General features: G+C 42.0%; 1 protein-coding gene across 2 annotated transcripts; it reads left to right on the forward strand.

Annotated features, from left to right (window-relative positions):
• Window positions 1-2,903: 2,903 nt before the first annotated feature.
• On the forward strand, window positions 2,904-25,022 carry ASIP (agouti signaling protein). 2 transcript variants are annotated; one of them, XM_064729987.1, is made up of 4 exons: window positions 2,904-2,948; window positions 20,018-20,220; window positions 22,369-22,430; window positions 23,388-25,022. In XM_064729987.1, exons 2-4 carry the CDS (start codon window positions 20,040-20,042, stop codon window positions 23,562-23,564), a joined length of 420 nt encoding a protein of 139 aa, XP_064586057.1. In that variant the 5' UTR covers window positions 2,904-2,948; window positions 20,018-20,039; the 3' UTR covers window positions 23,565-25,022. The 2 variants fall into 2 exon arrangements, with proteins under 2 accessions (XP_064586057.1, XP_064586056.1); XM_064729986.1 differs by lacking the exon at window positions 2,904-2,948 and adding an exon at window positions 3,137-3,250 and having other exon boundaries at window positions 23,388-24,987.
• The last annotated feature ends 360 nt before the right edge of the window (window positions 25,023-25,382 follow it).

Consider the following 25,382-nt stretch of genomic DNA (forward strand, 5'->3'; position numbering starts at 1 on the left):
GTACTCTTTAAGCTAAGAGAGGAAAGTTTTCAGAATAGCAATGTTTTTCCAATAAAAACATTTGCAACCGAGATTAAAGCTTAAAATGTATTAATAAATTAGATTCTTGCACTATACAAATGCAGCAAACCAAGGACGGCTCAGCTGCTTTCTGTTACAGGAACATGACTCCAAAAATCAGAGATGCTGCTGATAGAAGTCAGATCTCATATTCCCATGAAACACATCAAATCCTTTTCTGAGATGGTACAAGGCCATTAAAATATATGATCTATAACAATCCACAGACTATTCAAAGGGCTTTGTAGATGATGGGTGCACGCTCACCCTGGTGTGAATCAAACAGAGCCCATATGTACCCAGATCCTTGTGAGGACTTTTTTGTCTCAACCCATTCCCAGTGCCACCAATTGCATCTTCAGGGAGATGCTCAGGGGAAGGGGCAGGGAGGAGGTGGCACAAAGGAGTCACAGAACAAAGAGTGATGGAGGGCATGGAGAGAGAGCCACAAGAAATTATGAGGAGATGGAGAGGTTGACAAAATGGGAGGAGTTGAGAGAGATCAAAAAGCATGGATATTGAGAAAAATGAGGGCGATTAAGGAAAGACAGATAAAGACAGGTGGATAAAGGAGAGTGTAAAACACATCAGAGAGGAAGGGAAACTTGGCTGGAAAATGGGGGAAAACAAACATCATAGAGGAAAACATTCATGTACAGCAGAGGAGAAAGAAAAGCCAAGATGTGCTAACTATGGAACAAGGGGAATGAATAAGAAAAGGCAAAATACATTGATTTTGTTGTAATGCAAAAGAATGGAAAACAAAAACAGCGAAACAGGGAGAAAATGAAGCACTGAGATAAAGCCAAGAAAAGAAGCCCAAACGTGCTCACACACCAAATCTTTACAAGACTGGTACAGTGTATGCAAACCAGGTGTTCTGCATCACATCTGACAACCCAAACCACAGTCCAGCATGACAGTGGAGCTTCTTTACAAAGCAGCACAGAAAAAATTCCTCGGATTTCTTTCTCTTTTAAAGGCATAAATGTCTGCAATATATCGAGATTTAAATTCAGGGTCTCAAGGCTGGGAGGCAAGCTAAAACCAGAATTTGTCCCTAATTGAGGTAACAGCAATGTCTGAAAAGTAGGGGGATTGTGATGGGAAATTTAGACTAATCTTTTATTTCAAGAGGGATAAAAAAATTAAATTTCAACATGAACTTTGAAATTGCACTTTCAAAAGGAAGGCTGCTAATACTGTCAATTCCCCTGCAGACATTAGCACATAATTCTGTAATTGAAATGCTTTCAGATGAAGCATTTGGTTGCTGTTAAAGATTTTCATGTGGTAAATGCCAGTTTCAGAAGCTAACATCCCAACCCTCTGAAATTCACCCAGTTCTACCATTGTGCCCCATTTCAAACCCATCACCCAACAAAAGTGAAGCAGGAATGAGGGGAAAACATCTCTCAAGAACCTCAGAAATTCCATATGTTCGTGCAGGTCTGTGTCCCCCCCTGCTGCTCTAGGTGTCTTCACACAGCTCCTCTGAGAAGCTGCTCTGAGCACCACTCAGGTGTTTTTCCTCATCATCTTCCTCTCCATCTGGTCCCTCAAATTATGCTCCTCAAGTACTCACAGAAGTCCTATTTTGTCCCCAATATTTCTGGTGGCTGGACATGTCTTTCCGTCATGTAGGAACTCTGTTGGTGGGTAACCCCTAAATGTCCCAGGATCCAAGCTAACATTCTGGATGCTTTTTGGAAAAAACACAGGCTAAGTACTGTATATCTCCTTTTGCAGATGTTCTGCACTCTAAAACACTGCAACATCATAAACTGCTGGTACCTTCAATCAGAAGTAGTAAAAATCAAAATGAACAGCTTTAGATATTTCCAGAATTTTCCAGTTTGGGGGTTGTAAGGAGTGGTTCCTACTCCAAGGCAGCATTTCCCACGGCCCTGTGTTTCCTTGCAAATTTTCCAAGTTTTGTAAAGTCAGCTTGTGTTACCTTTCTATCACCTTTCTCACCTAAACTGTCACAGTTTGGCAGGCTGACTGAGAGAAACAAAAAAAGTAATAAAAAGACCTCCTAAGAGGCATTTTTCCTACCCCAGAATAGTCCTGATGAGATCCTCAGCACTAAAAAATATAGACTTGCTCATAAGACAGAGAATGCAAGGGGGCTGCAGTTTTATTTCATATCACAGCTTCTACCCCTCAATCAACTTTTATTATACAACCACTCTTGAGGCTGTTAAATAAAATTTGAACCTTCAGCTTCCTAAAAACCCATTGCTGCTATGAAAGTCCTTCCAGTCAGAGGGTTTTGGTGCCCCAGGTTGCAAACGCGAGCAGCGTTGTCAGCAGCTAAAGAGTTCAACCATTCCTTGTTTCTATCTCTCCCCTCCTACAAAACTCACCCAAGTAGTCATAAAAAGCCCAAAAATCAATCCTCGTGGCACACATGACATGCACATGGCTGCAAAATGGCCAACAAAAAGAACTAATATACTTTGGAAGTGTATAATGTAACCCTTGAAATGATAAAGGGACATTTGATACGTCTTGAATAATCACACCCACATTCAGGTAAACTCATCTGTACATGCCTTTACCAAGCTTAAGGAGAAAAGCTTTTCCTCCGTGGCATTTTGACTTTGAGTGACTCCACAGAACTGTCTCATTGGAGTGGAGCTGATGGAAAACCTCCCAGTGAGGGAGACAGCAATGGCTGAGGCGCTGATCGTGCGGATGCCCAGGGATCGTCAGGGGGCCAGGCAGGGAACCCTGCAGCAAGGAGCCCGAAACAAGCGGGGCAGAGCACAACCGATGCGGTTTTATCAGCAGGCCTTTTCCTCCCCCTACTCCCCATCCTTTTCTACCTCAGTGACAGCAAAATCCCAGCTGCAATCGCCGCTGCCTGAAGACGGCCGGACCTGGTGGGTTTCAAACGGGAGGAAAAAGGAGGGGCTGAGGGTCAACTTTCCACTGGATTTTTTTTTACTATGAGACGGCAAAGAGAGAAGGAGGGGGGAAAAAAAGAAAAGGGGGTGGGGGTCGAGGGGAGGACTGATAAAAAGCAGGAGCTGGAGCAGGACAGACAGGCTGACCATCGGTGCGGGGAGTGCCGCGGGCCGGCGGCCGCGCTGAGCTGCCAGGGCCCGCCCTGCCCGCCGAGCCGCGCGACGAGGCAGCGGCTGCCCGGGCCTGGGCCTGGCGACCGGGACACGCTTCAGCTTCGGTAGGACCAGAGCCCCGAACCTTCCCGGGCACTTTCCCTGTGCTCCGCTGCCCGGACCGAGGCGATCCCCTCTGCCCGCCGCGCAGCGCCGCAGAGATTTGCCCGCCTTTACTCAGAGCGGTGCCGCAGATCTCCCTCACGGCTCTGGCAAGCAGCAACGCTTTCAGACTCTCTTAACTTTGTTATTTTACTATTTTGTTCTTCTGCATTTATTTGCTCCACTTTCCTGTTCTGCTCCAAAATCTTCTTTTCCAGGTACTGCCTGAGATTTAGGTTGTTTCGATTCTGTCGTTTCGGTTCCGTTTGGTGTTTCTGTCTCTTCAATTTATTTTTTTTTTGTTGCAAATTTTGCTTTTTCGTTTAGTCTACTTCTAAGTTTTTCCCCCCTGAAATTATTTTAGATGTTACGTTATCTCTCTTCACTCTTTTATTACATGATTTTAAAATTAACGACGTACATTTCCTAAGCTGTATTTTTACACTGTTCCAATCGATTAGCCTTGTTATTTTATTCCCCTGTCTACGTGCAGTAACTAAAATTATGATATAATGTTAAAATAAATCTCTATTTTCTCAATACTTTCATAACTCTAGAAAGATAAGGGATTGGATTTTATCTGTTTTAGGACTGATAATATTTGTCTTTGACTAATTATTTTCTGTCAGCTTTAGCTGTAGCACCTCACAAAACAAATCCTACACTTCACATATCCCAATGTGCAGTATTCCATTAATATTCTTAATATTCTTTAATTTTGTGCGAGTTCAGCAAGCAACGGTTTCTTTACACAGTTAACAAGAAAGAAAATTCAGAGATAATTTCTGACTGCTGTTTGCAGCACCAGAATTTTTCTTTTCAACATCCATTTCTACTCAATTCTATCAAATTTGTAGACCCTGCAGTCACTGGAGAATGAACAATTTTATTGGTAATTTCATTGCAGTTGTTATTTTCCAAAAAGGACTCATTTCTTTCTGTTGTCCAGATTTTCGTCTGCTTTTCCCTGCTTTATTTCTCCATCTCTACTTTACAGCTCTCTCTTTCTGCTGCCTGTCAGCCACACCACGGAGGCAGAGGAGAGCTCACTGCGTTCCAAAGTGCCTTTGGTGCTGTGCCTGCAGATTTTGGGATTTCTGGGCATCTTCTTAATGTGAGAAAGGCTCCGAGCAAGGCAGGAAAGTCCTGCGGAGACGTCACTGGACTGTCCCCCTGCCTGCCCCTTTAAAATTCCAGGCAATTTATTGGGATAGGCTGAAGTCTCTCATTTTATACACTGTAATCAATCTCTTTCACAAAGGTCTTTTGCAGCTCATTAGGGCTGGAGGGGGATTTTTTGTCGTTTGGTTTTCATGGTGGTTTGGAGCCTTTTTTGTTGTTGTTTTCAGTTGGGTTTGTTTTTTCTTTGGTTATTTGTTCTGGTTTGGGTTTTTTTTCCCCGAGAGCATCCGTGTTTGCTTTACAAATATCAGAGTTTCACTTTCCGATGTATTTCCCACTTCACAGAATAATTTCCCCCCCCCCGCTGAACAGGCTCAGAAAGCTTTCACAGCATTCTAGTCCAAATGCAAAAAATACACAAAAACCAGAGTGTTTTCCCTAATTATTTCCTTTTTCTGGTACATAAAAAACCCCGATTCATGAAAACTGAAGGAATTTGTTGGAGATTTCTTTTTCTTTAGCAATACAGATTTCTTTTCCTTTAGCAATCCCTTCAATATGTTACACACAGACACAGAGGCAAAGATACACATTAATCAGTCCCCAGTATTTTGCAGACTGAACACCTACTAAAACCCTTGAATAAATCATTAACACCTTGTTAATTAAGTGTGCATGCTCATGGAGGATATTTGGATAGATGTACTAATAACTTATTTTAAAAATATTAATAACACTCCTTAAAAAAAGCAAATTTAATGGCAAAACACAATGTAAGTGGAATAGTCATATTTTTTTCTTTTAATCAAATCAGACAATTTCTCTTCACATTTCTTTACTCGGGCAGTTAAACTTTTATTTAATTTGCAGTAAGTATATTGAATTTAGAGTGATTAGGAAACAAAAGGAAGCACTCCCTGCAGGGAACGCTCACTACACCTTTTCCATTTGCTTCTCTCTGCATTTTGAAATGCTCATGCCATTAAGAAAACAACCTGGGATAATAAGAAGGACAATACATTCCAAATAGTATTGAATTAAGCATTTTGAATCCTTTCAACATGATAACTGTATAGCAAAATATGAAGTATGTGTTTTATCCTTATAGATATATAAGAATAGAAAAAGAAAACAATAGAAATATCCCGGTTAGAAATGTCTGGGTGTCCACATCAGCCTCCTCTTGCAGAGCAACATTTTAAATTAATTTTGCCGTGAACTTTTGTAAAGTTCCCATAAGGGAGGCGTTTCCTGCGCCGGTGGAAAGCAGCCCTGGCAGGGGGAGCTGCGCTCGGAGCCGCTGCAGGTCCCAGAGGCAGCTGCTGGTGGCAGCAGGGACGTTCTGCTGGGGAACACTCGGGGAAGGCTCAGCTGGCAGAGACATCCATCTTTTTTGTGGGTGGAAATGTATTTGCTTAAAAGGAAAATTTAGAAAGTGGCCAGTTCCCAGTGGGGAACCATCCAGTGGCCCATAGTGAATCATCAGATGTAACACATGTTAACACATAATGTAAATAAGTAATAATAATATCATTATTTATCTATAATAATAACAATAGATATTATTTTTATATATATTTATATATTATATTTATATAGATAAATAATAAATAATATCTATGTATCTAAGGTTCACGCTGAGCTTTTAAACATTTATATGTTGAATTTCAAGGCTTGTTCTTTCAGTATATTCTTAAGATTTTGAAATGGACTGCTTCAATAGGTCTGATTCAATACCTGATACTCTGGAGGTAACTTTTATTTTCCATGACCTAAAGTGGTTTTAGAGATATCAAAATGCAAGATATTTAAAAAACCAAAACCAAACCAAGCAAAAAAAAAAAAACCCAAACCCAAAACCAACAACAAAAACCAAGCCCAGAAAAAAACCACAAACCAAACAAAAAAAGCAAACAAAAACAAACCGAAAAAGAAAATGAAAATTAAAAAAATCCAATAAGTAAATAGCGAGGTAGGTCAAGTTGGTAGGAAAACTGGAATGCCATAAGTGTAAAAGCAGCATCTTTCTTTTCATGGTTTTATGAGTCCCCAAAATTCCAGAGTTGAAGCGAACATCCACACTTGGGGACAGCTTCAGACTGCTAAGATGATAAATAAAACTGAAGTTCTAGTCATTAGTTAGCCCATAACACAAAGAGTGATCTAATATCCAGCAATTTTGCTTAGAAGCTGTATTTCTTAGGAAGAAAAAAAAATCTTAAAAATCAATTTTCTGTAGTAGAAAAGCCAAAGGCAGTAGTTCTAAAGTATAGTTGTTACTGAACCAGAATGGTCAAAATCCTGGAAATGTTTTGGACCTGGCTTCTACTTCTGGCAGCTTCATCCCATTAGATCTCTGTCATCTTGCTTGAAAACTCATTTTTCACCCCATTTTCATTCCAATCCTGCCAAGCACATTCAGGAACTGAGACACTCTCCACTTTCCCTTTGGAATTCCAGGAGTTGAGCTTTGAGTCTCTTTTTAGACATACTTTTCAATTTCTTTGGTTTATCCAGACCTTTCCCAATAAATGAGTGGTGTTCTTGGAGTGCCTTCCAGGCACAGCCACACCAATCTCAAACAAAAATCCCCCCTCCCACTGAAGCTGCTCCCATTTTCCCATTTGAGAGCTCCATTTGCACTTTTGACAGCAATGCTACACTGCATTACTTCCACATCAATCTCAAATCCTTTTGCATTCCTGCTTCCAAGAACAGCATTTCTCAAATGCACCACACATATTTTTCCTTGGATGTTTGTCCGTCGTTTCTTTGTTCTTAGAATGTTTGTTATTTTCCTGTGGGCAGTTCATCCATTAATATGCCCCTTGCAGAAATTTGTCTTCATCTTTACTTCCTACTTATGGGCTACACATGGATTTCCCTCCTTCAGTGGAAAAGCTGTGCCTCACAGAGCTTTGTAGAGACAGTCCGGATCTCTCACTGATCTTGCACAGATACCCAGGATTGCTCCAATGTCTTCCTTCCATATGGGACACAACATCTGACTCCCTGATCCCAGGATTTCCCACACACACAGACAAGAGCAATGCAAATTACCTTATTCTTGTTTTCTTTTCCCTCATTTCTAGTGGAGGCACATAAGTACAGCAGATAAAGTTTGCAGCTACTCCGTGTGAATCCAATGGCTCTGAGTGTTCTTACATGTCTGTGCCAGGGTCAGGACAACACAGCCTTGCCAGGGTGTGGAAGGAGTGTCCAGAATCCTTCTTTTTCTCCCCCATCAGCAGCCAGGAAGGTCTCCCCTCTCCCTGTCACTCAGCACTCTCAGCTGGGACAGGCCAACATGTGTCACCAATGTGCAAGTGGTGCCCTCAAGAAGAAATTGTGTTTACAAACTAAGATTAATTTGAGTCAGACTCTCTCATCAAGGACAGAGGCAGGGATTAAAATAGGATATTTAGAAACCCCATTACACATGAAACACAAAGACTTTTAGCATTCTCTTTTAAATTTAATCCCTTAGTCATAGCCCCTTCAAGTTTCCCTTCAGCAGCTGTGTCTGCCATGAGCTAAGCAGGAATTCCTCCCTTCTCCGTGGATCCAAGGGAAGCAGGGAGCCCTTGGGGGGCTCTGCCCCAGCATCCTGATCCCAGGGTACAGCTGTGCTGTATCAGAGCCAGCCCCATCACCTGCAGCAGGAAAGAAACACCTGGGTCCCCAACAAGTCCAGGATGCAACATTCTGGGGTGATCACCCCGAGCAGCACAGCTGCACCCCATCTCCTGGGCAGACAGCGGGAGCCTCTGCCAGCAGCACAGCTCCTCTTCCTCACTCTGTTCCCCACCCTCAGCAAACAGGGATCACAGGGACCTCAGCACCTCTCCTGGCTCTGTCCTCTGACTGTCAAGCAAGATGCTTAAAACTGATCAGGAACAGCCAGACAGCAAATTCATTTTGTTTTTACTACCAGATATAAGCTGACCATTGTTCTTAGTTATTACGTTAAAGCATAGCCAGGAGGATTGTTGCTGCCCAAAGGATTTCAGAGGCGAATCCCATCAGCCTCCACCAGTCACAAATCAAATATTCTATTTTAAAAAAACAACTTCACATTTTAGATGTCTGGATTGTAACATAAAAGCCGATTTGTTTCTGAATGTAAAAATAGAACAAACCCCAAAACAACAGAGGCTTCAGAGGGAATACCAACAGGAAATCTCACATATTCATGTCAGTAAAGCCTGTATCTAGTCATGAACTGGAAGAGAGGAGAAGGACTTGACAAAAAAGTAATGTCTTACAAGACAAGGCAAGCTCTTACAAGACAGCAAAGGGATAAGTATTTAAAATAAGGATTTCTCTGGAAAGTGAACATGAAGCAGCAACATCTTGACAGCTTCCTCTTTCATATAATATCCCAAGGCACTTCCCTGATTTCCCTTCTTATACGTTCACCCTTCTAGAGAGAGTTCCACAGAGCTGGAAATCATAATATTTTAGATTTTCCCCAAATGAGCTAAAAAGACTTAAAAGTACAGAAAATGAGGAACAGGAGAGAACACTTAAAGAATGTTTTTTAAAAATCCCCTAAATCTCATTATGAAGGCATGAGTACATTTTCAAACAATCCAAGAGTCCTGTCCCTCAGCTCCAAACAACCCTGGCACGAGGAACACATGTCATTTAAAACAGACAAAGTATTATAAGAGGTTGATGGTATTAAAACAGAATGTTAGAATTATTTCAAAACAGGAAATAAAATTATACTCTTCAGAGACAATTTAAATTCCAGGCTGCATGTTGAAGGAAAGCTAAATAGACAGCCGAGATTAGGTGCTAATTGTTAAACTGGTGAAGCTGGGTGAGAAGCTGTCAGTAAGGCAGGGAATAGCCAGGTAATTACCAGTGACAGAATAGCCCTGTGGATAATTGAGCATTGCTTGGACATTGCCTTGACTCAAATCCTAGCGAAATTTTGGCGTAGAAGGTCAAGAACTTGGTTAAAGATGACTTGAATGGAGTAAGGAGATTATTTGGCAATGTCAATGTCACTACCTCTGCTATAATGAAAAATGAGCAAACTGCACACTAGAGCACACTAACCAAAGAACTGGAAGAGAAGTCATTTCTATTTAGCAATTCTACTCAACCTGTTCATCTGAGCTGGGAGATTATTAGGAAGTTACCTGCTCATCCAAGCACCTCTCAGGAGGGGAAAAAGAAAGTACATGCATTTTTCACAATGAAGACGGTTTAGAAGGATTCAGTTCCTAGAAATTGAAATAAGACAAATTTAGAGCAATAAATTACCAGAGGTGTTATCACTTGGTTCAGTTAAGCCTGAAATACTGAAATCTCGGCAGGGTTTCCAGCCTGTCCTGGAAGAAATCAGACCATGTGATCCCAATGGTTTTGTTTGCTTTTGCAAGCTGCAGCTTTCCTTACAGCTTTTCCCCCTTCTAGGTACTTAGCAGCACTTTGTTTATCCAGTCCTGTTCTGGAGATTTCAGGCTACTTTCTCAAGGTTCATCTAAATTATGGCTTCAGTAGTCACTTCCAAATCCATTGCAAACAGTAATGAGCCCAACAGCTCTGGTTCAGGCCACATCCCTGAAACCATTCACAGCCACATCTTTCATCCCCATCCCTGCAAACAGGCTGTAGAATTCTTGATTCCCTGGCCCTTTGCCACCTGGGTAGAACCCAGCTCACATCAGAGTTATTTCTTTAGATGTTCGTTCTGTCTAAGTATTTCTGTTATTAATCTATTTCTGCTTTTAAGATTCATTCTATCTTCAGTTGTGGCATCTGACATCTGTATGGAAGGTGAGATAGGGATCCAGCCCTTGATGGGGCTTTTCATGCACCATCACACTGGATAGTTCCTGGGAGGGTGCAGATTTGTCTGGTTTGGGGGCTCTTTTTCAATCTGTGTAAGTTTTGAATATGAGAAGTGTCAGAGCAGACTGACAGACAGACTTCTAATTCATGCCTAAATCTGCCTGACTTTGGAGACTGAATGACAGGCAAGGATTGCAGTGCTGCCCTACCCTGCACATGGCAAAGGTTTCCCTTTCATCTCCTCTGAATCTTTTCTCAAGTAATTCAAACCTTGGCTTGTTGTTCTGTCCATCCTGAACAAAAAACAGAGCGTCTGAGCAGGGATGGCTCCAAACAGGCAGCAGGAAAGAGGAGAACAAGCAGAGTCATTTATCCTGAGTTCTGGAGGCTGTGATGGACAAGTTTTTCTTCTAAGAGGACTCTTCTTTTTCAGTCTTACCACAGCTGTCTCTGAAATTGTGATTCCCACCTTTTTCACCTGAAATTTGAGCTATGATGGCACAGAGAACTCAGCTGAAGATCCTCCAGAGAGAAATTTGATTCTTTCATTTCCAGCCTATCCAAGCTCAAGTGGCTTTGGTCTAAACAGTCTGGCACATACCTAATTAGAGGGGGCTTGATAAACCAGCATAATTGTCAGAGAAAATGACACACAGGATGGTTTGAAAGAGTCTGTGCTGAGCTGTCCCCTCCCTCACATACATACACAGAGTTAAAAAAGGTTGCATTTATATTTGTGTACACAATAATATATAGAGCATCTGTAAATCAGGGGTTTTAAATATATACAAGCCAAATTATGCCTGTGATTGCATATTCCTGCACTTGGCAAATCTTTTTATATTGTCTGACCTTCCTAATTGCTCTGTAGACATCAAGGAGCCCCAAAGATTTGGAGATCATAGGAAGGATCGATGCAAAAAAAGGAACTTTTGCCAGTGGAATGTAAGGAAATTTGGTATAAGGCACAGGACCACTGGAGGTGTTGCTGGATGGCCTTTTATCTCAAACAATTAATATTATTTTCTGGCATTCATTCTGACTTGTGCACATTTTTGCTCCACATGGGTGACCAAAACTGGACATGATTCTCTAAATGAAGACCAGTACGTGCATAAAATTTTGAACACTTTCATATTTCAGTTAAAAAATACCTCTCTAGACACACCCTAGAATTCAATTGCCTTTTTATACACAGCTGCATGGTATTCTCACTTTTGGTCATGCTGTGAAAAATACAGCCAGTTCTGCTTCTCTAATTTGAAATCCAGAAATGGGTGGTTTTTTGCTCTCAAGTTAAAGTGTTTCAATGTGACCTCTGCACTGTTGCATCTCATTCAGTTTCACTGCTTCATTCCTCATGATTATCCAGCTGGAGATGCTGAGGACAAAGGTAGGGAAGCAATAAAATTGTGCAAAGGAAAAAGAACTAAATACATGCCAGGCAAGAGAAAACTGCTAAAAGGGAATTCTGTCAAAAGTAACAGGGCACAGTGGATGGCTGAAAATGAAAGAAAACAGAAAATAGCACTAAAAAAATTGAAATAAAAGGAGCAAGAAGGGTAGATTGAGTTCAGTAAGTTAAAAAAAAAAGTTAAAATTGCACAGAAACAGCATATTGCATCAAACACTACAGAATTCTCTCTGGTGCACTTCTGTCTGCACAACAAACACAATTCATTTTAGTGAACTGATTGTGGGGTCAGTATAGGGGAACTAGAGAAGACACAGTGCCTCTTGGGCCAGGCCTCTTTTCTTGGCAATGACCAAGTACACATGCAAAAAAAATACACAAAAAATAACAAAGTACATAAGCAAAAAATACACAAAAAACCCCCAAGTACATACACAAAAGAATACACCAAAGACCAGACAGAGTCTGGAAGAAAGAACCAAAGGAATGAGAATGAGCTGAGAGAAGGCCTCCAATGTCACTTGTCAGTTTGACTTTGGTTAATAGTATGCTAAAGGCTATTTTTTTTCAATTTAAGGGTGAAAAGGAGCAGAAATCTGGAGGTAACACATGGGCATCCCACAGAAATCCCAATCCTAGAAATTCATGTCCTTCTTTTTTTCTGTTTAAAAACAAGTGAGGATGACACCATTTTATGCAGAAGAATAAGGATTTGTACCCATTTTATTAGAAGAGAAACTGAGTTCTTTCAGCCACCTGGCCACTGCAGGGAGGAGTTTGGTGTCCTGCCATCCCACCATGCTCCGAGTGAGGGTCCTGCACAGGCAGGAATGTCTCTGTCTGGCAGCATCTGAGCCCATGGATGAAATCCCTGACTGCAAGGGGGTGTAAAAACCAAGCTTCACTTGCAGCTCTGCCTCCAGGGTCATTCCTGGGAAGCCTAAAGGAAATTATGTGGGCTGGAGGAGAATATTAGCTGGTAGTTTTAAGTAGAGGTATTAGAGGAAAACTAAAATAAGCCTCAACTGTCACCCTTAAAAGAAAACAGGTTTGGACCTAATTTTGTTTGAAAGTTTGAAAAACAATTCAGCTACAGAAATGGCTGTCTCCATAGACAACACATGAATCAGTTTTAACCACACTGAGTTTATATTTAGACCCAAGTACCACAACTGAGTGCTTTGCATTTTTTAAAAATGAGGCAAAATGCAAAGGAAGGACATGAAATAATGAATGAAGTGTGAGACTGGAACACTCTTGGAACCTGCTTTCCACAACCACAGGCAATCTTTTATGAGCAAATCAGAAAAGAGAAGTTAGAAAGAAAGATGCCTAGAAATAAGTACACAAACAGGACAATCCAATAATGACATTTATCCTGGCTCTTGAATGAGAAAACACAGATATTGGTGGGTGGAATCAATAATCATTGACAGAAAAATAAGGAATCATGTTCAGAAGAAACACAACCTCTCTTGCAGTTTGTGTAAATGCCTTTGTGCAGTGATTACTGCAGTTATGTGTACAAATTAACCTGAATTGCTGATTCAATGTCAAAACCCAGTGGGATTAGCACTGAACTGCTCATGGCTTCCAGAACCGCTGAGTTTGGCAGAACTGGGGTAATTATAACCCCAGTGATCTGAGCTAATGAAACACAAACCCTGCAGAGAGATGTCCATGCAAGCACTGGGGCGGGCAGGGGCCATGACATTCCTCTCCGCGCAATGTAGTGGTATTTATTATCCTGCATCTCTCTGTGCTGCAGAAAAAAGGCAAACTGGGTGTATATTGAGGGTCTGTGTAATGATCAGTAGCAGATGGGGATACATGGGGTATCTCCCATAAGGAAATGCCAAGTGTACTGAACCGGCACTGAAGGTCAGGTGGGAGGGATGGATGGATGTGCACTCAGAGACCTCTCTTGCTGGGAAATAGCCTTCCCCTCTCCTAGCAAAGTCACTGAAGGTGAAAAGATTAGAAAACATTTGGAAACGGGACTTCCTGAGCAATGCCAGAGCAAGCCTTCATCTCAGTCTGTGGGCAGGATGTATAAAACAACCTCCTTGGGTCCTCCTCCAACAACATGAACAGTGGCACAACTGCCAGGTGGAACTTGAGTAAAACATGAATAGATCCAAATGCTGTGGAAAGCATATTCCGTGGTGTAGATTCATAAAATCATGGAATCCCAGAATGATTTGGGTTGTAAGGGACCATAGTGATGACCCAGTGCCACCCCCTGCCATGGGCAGGGACAGCTGCCACTAGACCAGGTTGCTCCAAGCCCCAGTGTCCAACCTGGCCTTGGACAATTCCAGGGATGGGGCATCCATGTACCTGCAAAATTAGAAATTCATTTTTCCATTCCTTTCATTTTCATTTTCATTCCATCCACTTTTGGATGTGATCAAGGATTCGCCTTTTGCAATTGGATTTGAAGAGCATGAAAATGGTCTAAGAACTAAGGTCAGAACACGACAGGGGAACAGGAGCATGCTGGTTTTTCCCTTTTCATGCTTCCTAGGATCCATTTCAACACATAAAGAGCAGACCCTCCTCCAACCCAGCTGGAATCAAGCACATGTTGAGTGTATTTCCAATCTGCAGAGTCACATTTCCACATTAAGGTGCCACTCAACTTTCCCCTCATTTTAACAGTGTGGGGAAAAGAGGCAGATGTGCCAGGTGAGGATGGCAAAGAGCTGTCCAGGGGGGCACGGGAGAACATGGGGAGGGGATTGAGGAGTTTGGGTGTCCACCCAAACACCAAAACCTCTCTGCAAGGTTTGGCCCTGTCACTATTCTCTCAGAGGTGTACAGCAGGCCCATGCCTAAAAGGGGCACTGAGATTATCAGCCCAGTCCCCCAGCACTGAGTGAAACACCTGAAATTCAGTGAGATTCAGGTCAGAATCCAAACAGAGCCACAAACAGAGTTCTGTGGTGACAGAATTTCAATTGCACAATTTGCATAAATTTGAGTTTAAAGGATTTGCTAGTTTAAGGAGTTTTATTTCTTTTATTTATGCTAGTTTTATTTCTTTGGGTTTCCTCATGTGTTTTCACATATTTTCAGCCCTGGAAAAGCACCTATCTTTTCTGTGTGTATTCTGTGCAGTCAATCCTAAGCTGTGAGGAAACTTCCAAGGCAGAGGAAGCCCTGTGGCTGGGTCAGCAGAGCTCTGCCTGGGGCACTGGTGATTCCCGTTTGTCTCAGGGAGATCCATTCCTTTCCCTCCAAGTGCTCCTTAATACATCATTTCCCTTTTTACTGCTATTCCTTTGCTGAAACCTGATGGCTGAGGTGGGATTGCTCTGCACACTGGATAGGATGGTTCTAGGTGACCATGGAATTCCCTCAGGATGTCCTGAGCCATCATTAACCCTCCATGTTTCATTTCCCCAATTTTTCAGTCTCTCACCCTCTAAAAATCTCAGCACTTTTCAAGGCAGCCATTAATTCCTTGGGTTTTTTCTTGCATTCCTTTTTTTCCCTGTCCTCTCCTACGGTTTAGTGGGCACGGTGGTGTTTGTTCAAAGGTTGGACTTGGTGACCTTGGAGTTCTTTCCCAGCCTTGATGATTCCAGGATCCTTTTCAAAGCAGAAGCTCAGCAGCCCAGTGTAGGTGAAGATTTACTGAGTGCTGTAAAATGGTTTTCTGTATTTTACAGGTCTTTGTTCACCTACTTTACCATCTCATTTTCCCAAGCAGCTGTTTTCAGCTCTATATAAAGATGCTGATTAATTTGTGAGTCAACATAAAATTGTCAGAAAATCTATCTAAGAAAATTTCAACTTGTCCCTTCCAGCATTCATGGCAGACTTTTTGCTTTAATGTCTCACTTTTCAGTCTGTTGTGGATGAAGATAAATCTCTGAACAGAGTGAAATCAGATGTGACAAGAAATGAGTTCTCCTCAAAAGTGTTGAATATACCAAGATGTTTCCAAGCAAACCAAATTTCCATGAAGACTTTAAATATGAACACCACAAAAAAATTTACTAAAAAGAGAAAAATGTTGTTTCCCATTATCTGTCATTTTCCAAATTTACATTCAGGGAAAATGTTTGTGAAAGACAACAATTGGGGTAAAGATTAAAATGCTTTATTTATGTTGAATATAATAATCCAAAGCAGAGAGGCAACGGCACAGAAAAGGGCGCTGTGATCTCTGATGACAGTCAACAAACTTTCAAAGTCTGCCTTTGTTTTGGTTTTAAATAAAATTATGTCATTCCCTTGCCAATCAAGGCCACTGCAACATGTTAACTATTTCCTTACACAATTTGATAAACTGCAGCTAAAGTTCACTGCTTAAATTTCATTGCTGGGCAAGACTGTCTCCAGACCAAAAATTAAAATATCATATGTTAAAATTAAAAATCACGGTTGCTCATTTTAGTAACATTAGGGAAATTGGAACCCTACTCTCAAGATTCCACTATTAAAGCCATTTATTCTAAGTTGTTAGGGGCTCAAAAGGAAAATAAACTTTTAATTGTAAGTTCTCAGAGAGAAACAGATGTGAAGACAGCTAGAGGTAAGGAAAATAGTTTGATTGCTTTAATCAGCCTTTGATGAATCCCAGAAGGAAAATAATGGGCAAAGTGGAAAAGTAAACCTCTCTTTAATGCCAGAAAAAGAAAACAAACTTAGGGAAGGGTTTTGCAATATGATGCAAAAGAGGAAACCCAAGATTAGTCATAGAATCATGGAATATCCTGAGGTTGGAAGGACTCACAAGGAGCATGGAGTCCAACTTCTGGCCCTGCACAGACACCCCAACAGTCCCACCCTGTGCCTGAGAGCGTTGTCCAAACACTGCTGGAGCTCTGGCAGGTTTGGGGCCATGAACACCTTTTTACTCCATTTCTGATTCCACTTTTCTCCTCCTTCATCCCTCCATGAGCTCAGCCCTCACGGACTCCTCTGCTCCAGGGAACGTTGCCTTTCCAGCCAGTGGATAGAATTTTGCAGAACAAATGCACATATTCCCCAAATATGTGCAGTTTCGAGGTTCAAACACTCACCCCAGGGCTGTACAATCCCTGCCACCCAAGTGCCTGTGATTGAAATCCCCCATGTGCACCAGAGCTCAAACCAAGCCAGGTTTGCATTTCCACCCCTGCCAAGGTTCAGGTGTTGCTGTTTGAAGTAAACAGATGTCAGCTGTAAAATTTTACTGTTTGCTCAGACAAAATCACATCCGTTGGCAATTTTGCTGTGATAAAGACAAGGAAATACAACAGAAACAACACTTTGGGGTGGAAGCTTGTTTAAATGGTACATTGGGGGCAGGCCAATGTGATGTCCATCAGGCAGCTTTGTGCCAGACAAAATTCCAGGTGGGCAGCACACAGTGACCTGAACACCACAGGTACTTTACAGAGCATTTCCTGCAACAAGGCTAAAAAGTTGCTTAAAAAACTAAAATCTGCTGCATGAACACCACTGTGTGCAAAGCAAACCAGCTTCCAGCTCACAGCTTGCTCTTGTCATTCCAGCTCAGAGCAGGGAAAGAATTAGAGCCCAAATGTCTCCATCCACCTGCCACAGACAAGCCCTCTGTCGTGGAATTGTTGAATAGATTGGGTTGGACCTTTAAAAGCAACTTAGTCCAACTCCCCTGCCATGAGCAGGGACATCTTCATCTAAATCAGGTTGCTCAAAGACCCGCCAACTTGACCTTAAATGTTTTCTGGGATGGGGCGTGACCACCTTCCTGGAAAACCTACGCCAGTGTTTTATCACCCTCACCATAAAAAATTTCTTTCTTTCCTTTAAGCCTAGATCTGAAAAATCACGAAACTTAAATGTGTAGCAGACAATGATTTTTAGGCAATATATTATATTTGACCAACTGTGTATTTGGAAAACATAGACAAGCTTTTGGGCATACAAGTCAGTATTTAGTTCTTGCATGAATTGCAAACATCTGCCTCAAACATGAACATCGCTGGGGATACTCAGGCTGATAAAATCTGTCAGATGAAAAGAAATTCCAGTTGTGAGCTGAATGGTTATGACCTAATGGTTATTTACACACATAGGTATGTCTTAGAGCAGTTTTTAGGAAGCATCAAGAAATCTCAGTGAGGTTTGGACATCTTTTGTGAAAGGAGATGGAGAAGAGCAAATAAAAGGGCAACTCTTCTGAAGATAAGAAAAAGTAGGATCCTGACCTAACAAATATTTGTCGTATTAAAATTCTTCATGGAAAATTGGTTTGTTTGGAAACACCCTGGTATATTCAGCACTTTTGAGGAGAACTCATTTCTTGTCACAGCTTGTCACATTTATAATTTGCCCATTATAAATGGGCAACTGCCACAGGTGAGCGTTGAGCTTCTGTACCAGAGTTTGCAAGATTAAAGTAGGTAAAGAATTAACCCAGAAGTGTCACCTTTACCAAATTGCAGTAACTGAAAATTCAATTTTACCATGACAACAAAAAATTCTCATGACAAGATTTGTTCCTTTTTGTTACTGGAATTTTTAGAGTCTTCTAAACAAGACACACTTTCTCCTCTCAGATTCAGAATTAAATGAAAATCAAATCAAAGGCTCTTCACATCTGATATGATACAATTTGAATCAACTCAATCAAAGGAGACTCACCCACAGCCACGACTCTGATCCAGGCAGAGTCTGAACTTTCACATCTGCTTTGAATGACTCCAGCTGTGCAGCATTTCAGACACAGCAGCATTGCCTCCCCAGAGGTTAATCCTCCCCTGTAAAACTCCAGGCTCAGATACATCCCTTTAAGCTGCAGCTCATGCATATGTATAAACCACAAAGGATCCAGCACGTGCATCCCTGCAAATCTAGTGGAGCCCAGACAGAGTCCAGGAGTGAATTACGGACTGCCAGAATGATTTGGGTTGGGAGAGACCTTAAAGCCCATCCAGTTCCAACATGGACAGGGACACCCTCCACTATCCCAGGCTGCTCCAAGCCCCATCCAAGCTGGCCTTGGACGCTTCAGGGGCAGCCACAGCCTCTCTGGGCACCCTGAGCCAGAGCCTCAGCACCCTCTGAGTAAAGAGCTTCTGTCTCCAATCTAAACCTCTCTCTCTTAGTTTAAAACCATTCAGCCTTGTCCTATCACTCTCTGTCTGGATAAGAAGTTGTTCTCCCTCTTTTTAATAAGGGCTGAAGGGGATTCTCATGGCTCCCTGCCTTGTCTTCTCCCCAGAGCAGAGGTGAGTGCCCTCATGCACAGCCACAGCCACCAGTGGAAGCAGCCTCGATGTCCCCAGCACTGCTGTGCCACAGGAACATGGTGTGCAGAGGAACGTGGTGTGCAGAACAGACAGTTCCAAGACTGATCCCAAGCATTGGAGTTAGAAGCATGACAGTGACCACCTCCCAGGGAGGAGTGGGTTGATGGGGCTACAAAAGCAGGTGTAGAACATACTTGGTGCAGCAGCAGTGACCAGATTGAAGCCCTCCCAAGGCAGAAATTCTTCATTTTTTAACTCCCCAGTAGTGAAGTCATTACAACCAGATGAATGGTCCAAAACACTTGGTTTTACTGGCTCTTTTTAACTGCATCCAGCAGCATTTCACTGACACAAAGCCATACATAAATCTGGAGACTTGCTGTGCCTCTGGGGGAACAGGGCTCCCAGAACCCTGACACTGCAGAAAACTGATGCATTTGGAAATAAAAATCAGCTTTGAAATACAAGAAAGTACAAGAAAGGGAGTGCAGGTTGGTGACACACTCTGTGTACCCTGCAGGGACTGTCACCTCAGGTGAATGGCCACGCTCCACAGCTCAGGTGCCTCTAGGAGTATCCCCAAACCCCAGACTTTGCACATCTTGGAAGTTATTCAGTGTATAACCCCAAGGCACATAAACACTTTACAGCACTGGCCTTTTATAACTCACATGAGTTATGGCTGTGATTTATATGGGATTAGAGCAGCCAGTTGGAGGTGAAATAAGATATTACTTCATGATTTATTTTTAAGACCAGAAAATTTACAGGAAATACAATTTGTGGGGGGGAGGGTTTAAATCGTCCTTATTCTTTTATGCTTTCTAGCACATTTTTGTAGACAAGATTTCCTGGAAAAAATTGATGATGTGGTTGAGTTTCTGCCCTTGGCCATATAATAACCATTATAAAGCTCAGTTGGGAGGACCTTCACATCTTATGGGAAATAAACCTTTTGAGAAAAGAATAAGGAAAAAAATAATATCTCAGGGAGTTGTATTTGAGACAGCATTTTCCACTCTTGCAACTACAATTTTAGATATTCCAGGACCAGAGGCAAAGTTCTGGAAATAAAATAATTGTCAGAGATTTGTTGCCAAAGCTGCACAAAGTGACAGAAAACCATTGCAGAGATTCATATCCCTGCATCACTTCTACAGGTTTTGACCAGCTTTGGTTTTCATGACAATGGAATTTTTCCTCTCCACGATGGCGAGAAAGAACCTCTTCCTCAGCCTCCTGCTCTGCTACAGCCTGTTCAGGGCTGCTCATTCCCACTTGGTCATTGAGGAGAAGACAGAGTGCAACGTGTCCAGGAGGAGCAAAATGGACCTCTCAGATCTTCCACCCATCTCCATAGTAGGTGAGTAAAACCTGCCCTTCAGGGCTAAATTAACAAGATTTGCAGGAAACACTGCTTTTGATTGTTCTGAATTATTTGGATAACTTTGCTTGAATCATTGATTATTCTGAATTATTTGCCCCAGCTTTCAAAGGGCACAGAACTGTGGTGGCTGCAGCACCCAAGAATGACAATGTGGTAAACCTCAGTTCAGAGGAATAAAAATACAATTTATTTCAGTTTTACAGTTTCACTTCAGCTCCCATCACACTGTAAGCCTTTTTATACTGAAGAGAATGGTCTTGTGCTAATATGGGAAATAACCTTGCTTAGAAAACCTTGTGCATGTGAGAAAATAAAATAGCATAATGTGAGGGTTTTAGGGGTCTGCTCTTGTGGTAGAAAAATCATCAGTATTAACAGGTATTAATATGACCTCAGTTTACCTGGCCTTTAAACAGGGGAAGGAAAGAGCACTGTAGGGGAGAGCCAGGGGTCAGTAATTTATCTGTCCAAGACAGGACCAAATCTGTCTGTACAGTTTCTGGCAAGTGACCACCTGTCCTGTTTGGGAAGAGCGTCTTTAGGGTGATGCTTCACTCTTCACAAAATTCTTTCCTCATGTCTGCCTTAACTCTTTTCATGTTATTTACACCAACTTCTTCTCTCAAGAAACTCACAGGTGTTTGGAGATAGTCAGCTACAGAACATTCATAACTGTGTCAAAATGCTAACAATTAAAAAAATAAACCTCTTGTTTAGCTCCTTTCTGCACCTTTTTAGGGCTTTAGTTTAAAGCACTCTGGTTCTTACCTTGTTTCCTGTGTTTTCTCAATGCTCTTGCTCAGGACAATATATCTTTAAGGAGAAACAGTTGTCCCACACATGCATTTCCAAAGAAATCTGAACCTCTGAATCCTGAGTTAACTCAGTGTTGTTTAACTGAGAGTTCAGCAGAGCTTGTGCTGTTCTGCAACCTCCCAGGCTGCACCATTTCGGGGTCCTTGTGATCCTTGATGCCTCCACTCTCACAATTCCCATAACTTTTTAATGTCCCAATTGAAATCAGGGCTATAAAATACAATCCCTTCAGCTAATATTCCATCTTCTCACAGAACTGAGCCCATACTTTTGGCATGGCAGATTTGCTGAGCTGTAACACATTTCTCCCCACTGCTTCCTAGAAATGCATAACCCTGACTTTTAATAATACAAGAAAATAAATTAAACCCCCCCAAACCAGCTCAAAATATTTGGTCTTCATTTTGCAACTCAGTAAATCCTAGCCATTAGAAAATATTCAAAAACATATTGATAGAGGATCCTGGAATAGATAAGGAGCTACCATTCTCCAGTGTGGATATGGATGTTTTTTAGCTCAGTCACCTATTGCATACAGGTAGTTTCTTTACAAAACACACACACCCAGAATAAAGGTATCAAAAATACCACAAGAGCTCGGTGAGCTGGGATGTGTCTCACACTTGAACACTCTTGCTGTGTTAGAGCCCAAAACAAACTCCAAAACAAGTAATGGGATTTACACAGTTATAAATACATAAAATTACATATGGTGACAAATACAGAGGGGGCAAAGTTACAGGCACGTGAATGAAACACCTCTGCAAGTAACATCATGTAAAATGAGGTTGTGGGGGGAGAAGGGACATAGAGCTGCAGAATGGAAGGTGGCATCACAGATGCAGAGTATATGCCAAATCAGAGTTTTTGCTTGTGGAAAGCAGCTAATTGTACACTTGTTAATTCCTCCCAAAATTATGCATGTAGCACAACATTCTAACAGAAGAAATGATGGCATTCTAAAGATTTTTTCCTATTTTTGTTTATGTGACTACTGTGCATGAACACTCCAATATTTTTTACAGAGACCTTTAATTTTATTTCTCTGAAGTAATTCATTGCTTTCATCTACCAAACAATGTGTAAAAAATCTCTTCTAAAATACAAACATCAGTTGCTCTTCTGCTTTGCACAAGCAGCAGTGACAGAGTTTGGATGCTGAATTGAGATGAACATCACTGCAAAACATGCAGCAGTGAGGAGGCAATGCAGGCTATCCGCCTCCTCTCACACAAATATAGGATTATCTCATCCAAATAACATTCTGTAAAACTGATTCCACATTTTCCTCTGCTATTCTCATTGAAGATTTAACTAGAAAATCCCAGAAAGTCAGCAGGAAAGAGGCAGAGATCAAGAAATCTTCCAAGGTAGGTGGTTGTTCAAAAAACTTTGTTGGGTATTTAGAACAGTTTGTCACTTCTGGAGTTTCCCTTGGTGCATTCATTTGAAAAGCTTTTACTGTCATTCCCTGATTTAAATAATTTACATATTAATTACAATTAAAAGCTCTAAATGTTGTAAAAATAGATGTGAAACAATAACAGCGGAAAGAAAATTAGGAGCTGTGGCTGCCCCATCCTTGTCAGCATCCAAGGCCAGGTTGGATGGGGCTTGCAGTCACCTGGGATAGCAGAAGGTATCCCTGTGGCAAGGGGTGGGATGAGATGGGCTTTCAAATCCCTTCCTACCTAAAGAATTCCATAACTGTGAGTTTCAGAAGTGCACAGGGTGCCTGCAGCCACTGGGCTCCAAAGGTCCCTCCCAGGACCCAGGCATGTGCTGAGCAACCCAAAATTTTCCACTTTTCCACATCCCCAGCAGAGAAGCTGCACCCCTGGGGGATGAGAGGGCTTTTCGCCCTCCCTGAACTGTGTGTGCAGGGGGGATTCCCATGGATGGAGGATTGCTGGGCTCAGGAGGGGGAGCATTGCCAAGTCACCGCTCTGCTCTCAGCTCAGCAAATGAGACTGACAGGGAGTTTTCACTCATCTGATAACCTGGGAGATCTAAACATGACATCTTAATTGGTTTTAGTGATAACTTCACCATCTGAGTACACATTGGCACCCCTTTCTTCACTGCTGCCACTCTCCTTCCTAGAGACCCTTTCCAAAGCTCCACCCAGTCATGGCCAAAATGAGGTTTGTCCTTTTGCTCAGAAGGTTGGTGCTCTCAACCACCCTTCCCCATTCCCCAGCCCCACCACACGTCTGCATTGCTAGCACAGCTCCCACTGCCACAGTTTTGCTCATTCCCCCAGAACCTCCTGCTGTTCACCACCCTCATTTCACCTGCCCATGAATTCTCGTGTTTTTGTCTTCCAGAAAACCGCTAAACGCAAGATATCTCCAAAGCCAAGGCCCCCACCTGCTGCTAACTGTGTGCCAACCTTCAAAACCTGCAAGCCACACTTGAATTCCTGCTGTCACTACTGTGCTTTTTGCAAATGCAGAATCTTCCAGACCATCTGCCAGTGCCTGATGTTAAACCCCAAGTGTTAAGCCAAGTCAGAAACACAGCAAGCCTTCTGTCTTTCATTAGCTTCTCAAGTGCATATTTCAAATTGCCCCATGTCTCTAGTAATGAAAATAGAGAGTTCTGAAGGTTGAATTTACCCCTCTTAAAATTTAATGGGCAGTCGTTATAATGGGGCTAATGTTACCACAAGCTGCATGTCATTTCAGGGAGCAGGCAGCCAGGGAGATTGGTACTGATTAGGCATTTTTAGCAAAAGAGCTGTGTTTTATGATGAATTCTGGATTCCTGTGGGTTTGAGCTTTAATTTGAAGGATCATATTAATGCCAGTCTGCAGAAGTGTCTAACCAGCACCATAAAACCTGCCCCCATGGCACCCAAATGGCCACTAAAACAGGACTGGTTAGGCCAGTGAGGGACTAGAGCTTGGCTTTGCCCACAGGGACAGCACCAGCATTCAGCACAGCCACAGGCTGAAAATGCAGGGTTTGAGTTTAACTCCATTTCCACATATTCAACAAAAACCAGGACAAGAATTTATGTAGATTATTCCACCTGCAAAGATGGACCCAAGGTTAAAAGGACAATTTAATCATTCTGAGCTAAGCATTCACCTTCAGGGGTTTCGGTCATTCTGCCACCAGGCAGTACCTCCCAGGGGTATGACATACATATATCCTTAAAACCTAAATGTATCTGTGTCTAGGAATATAAAAATCAGATTGTTTTTTCTGCAGACATATCTGTAGGAATCAACTCTTCCGCCTTCCTTCTCCTGCTGCCAAGGACACTGCATGTACAGAGCCCAAATGCAGGAAGACATATCTGGGACTTTGAGGAAGAAAGGAAAGATCAGCAAAAGATGAATGTATGTCCCACATGTACATCTTGAAGCAAACCATCCCAAACAATCCATTCTTTGCCCTTTCTTGCTGCAGGAGCTCCCAGAACCATCTCCAAGGCTGAATTCAGGCAGGAACATTCAAGTGCTGCAGCAACCAGGGGAAAAAAATACATCACATGCTGTATCAAGAGTTAAAGGCTCAGAAAGAGATGGCTGAAGCTCAAGGCAACAGAAAATTTATTTCTCTTGTTCTTGAAGCTCTTTGTCTTAAATTTGAGGTATCCAAGAGGGCACAGAAGGAAAACCCTTCTTGGTTCAACTCCCAGGACAGCAAGGAGGGAGCAGACTCAGAAAATGTCCCTGACACTGAAGACTTTTTATTTGCCAGACTCCAGCTCTTGTTTTTACCTCCTCTGTAATTACAGTGTCTCTCCCCTGCTCCCTTACTGATTTTTCTTCTGTGCTACTTCCTTGTTTTTAGTGTTTTAGTTTTCCCTTTATCCAACTGCTATTGTTCGTTACCCCAGGAGCACTCCAGGGCTAACCCACATCTCCCATGTTCTCTCCACCTGCCTGCACCAGGGTCCCTTCAGTGCTCTTTAGCTTTCACAATTAAATTTTTCTAGCCATTAATTTCTAATCAGGAATTCAGGAATTTTCTTATCCCCTGTGTGGGTCTAATCGAGATGACAGTTGTTTACTGTTTTATTTCTAAACACAGCTGAGGGCTACAAAAATCTTCTAGGCAGGAAAAGATGATACAGATGACACTGCAAAGCAGCTCAAGCCATGTAAAAGTTTGTGTTTTTTTAAATTCTAATAATCAGTCTAAAGTCCAGAACTCAAAACTAAGGTCAGATATTGACAGAATTTTTTGTTCATATTAGATATATATATATAGTTGTTGGATTAATCTAAGAAAGAGTCCTAATGACGACAGAATGTCATTGTGTTCCTTAGCTTTTATAAGGAATATAAGCTTTTTTAAGGAATATAAGG

The sequence above is a fragment of the Zonotrichia leucophrys genome, chromosome 20 (assembly GCF_028769735.1).
Source record: "Zonotrichia leucophrys gambelii isolate GWCS_2022_RI chromosome 20, RI_Zleu_2.0, whole genome shotgun sequence".
NCBI lineage: Eukaryota > Metazoa > Chordata > Aves > Passeriformes > Passerellidae > Zonotrichia > Zonotrichia leucophrys.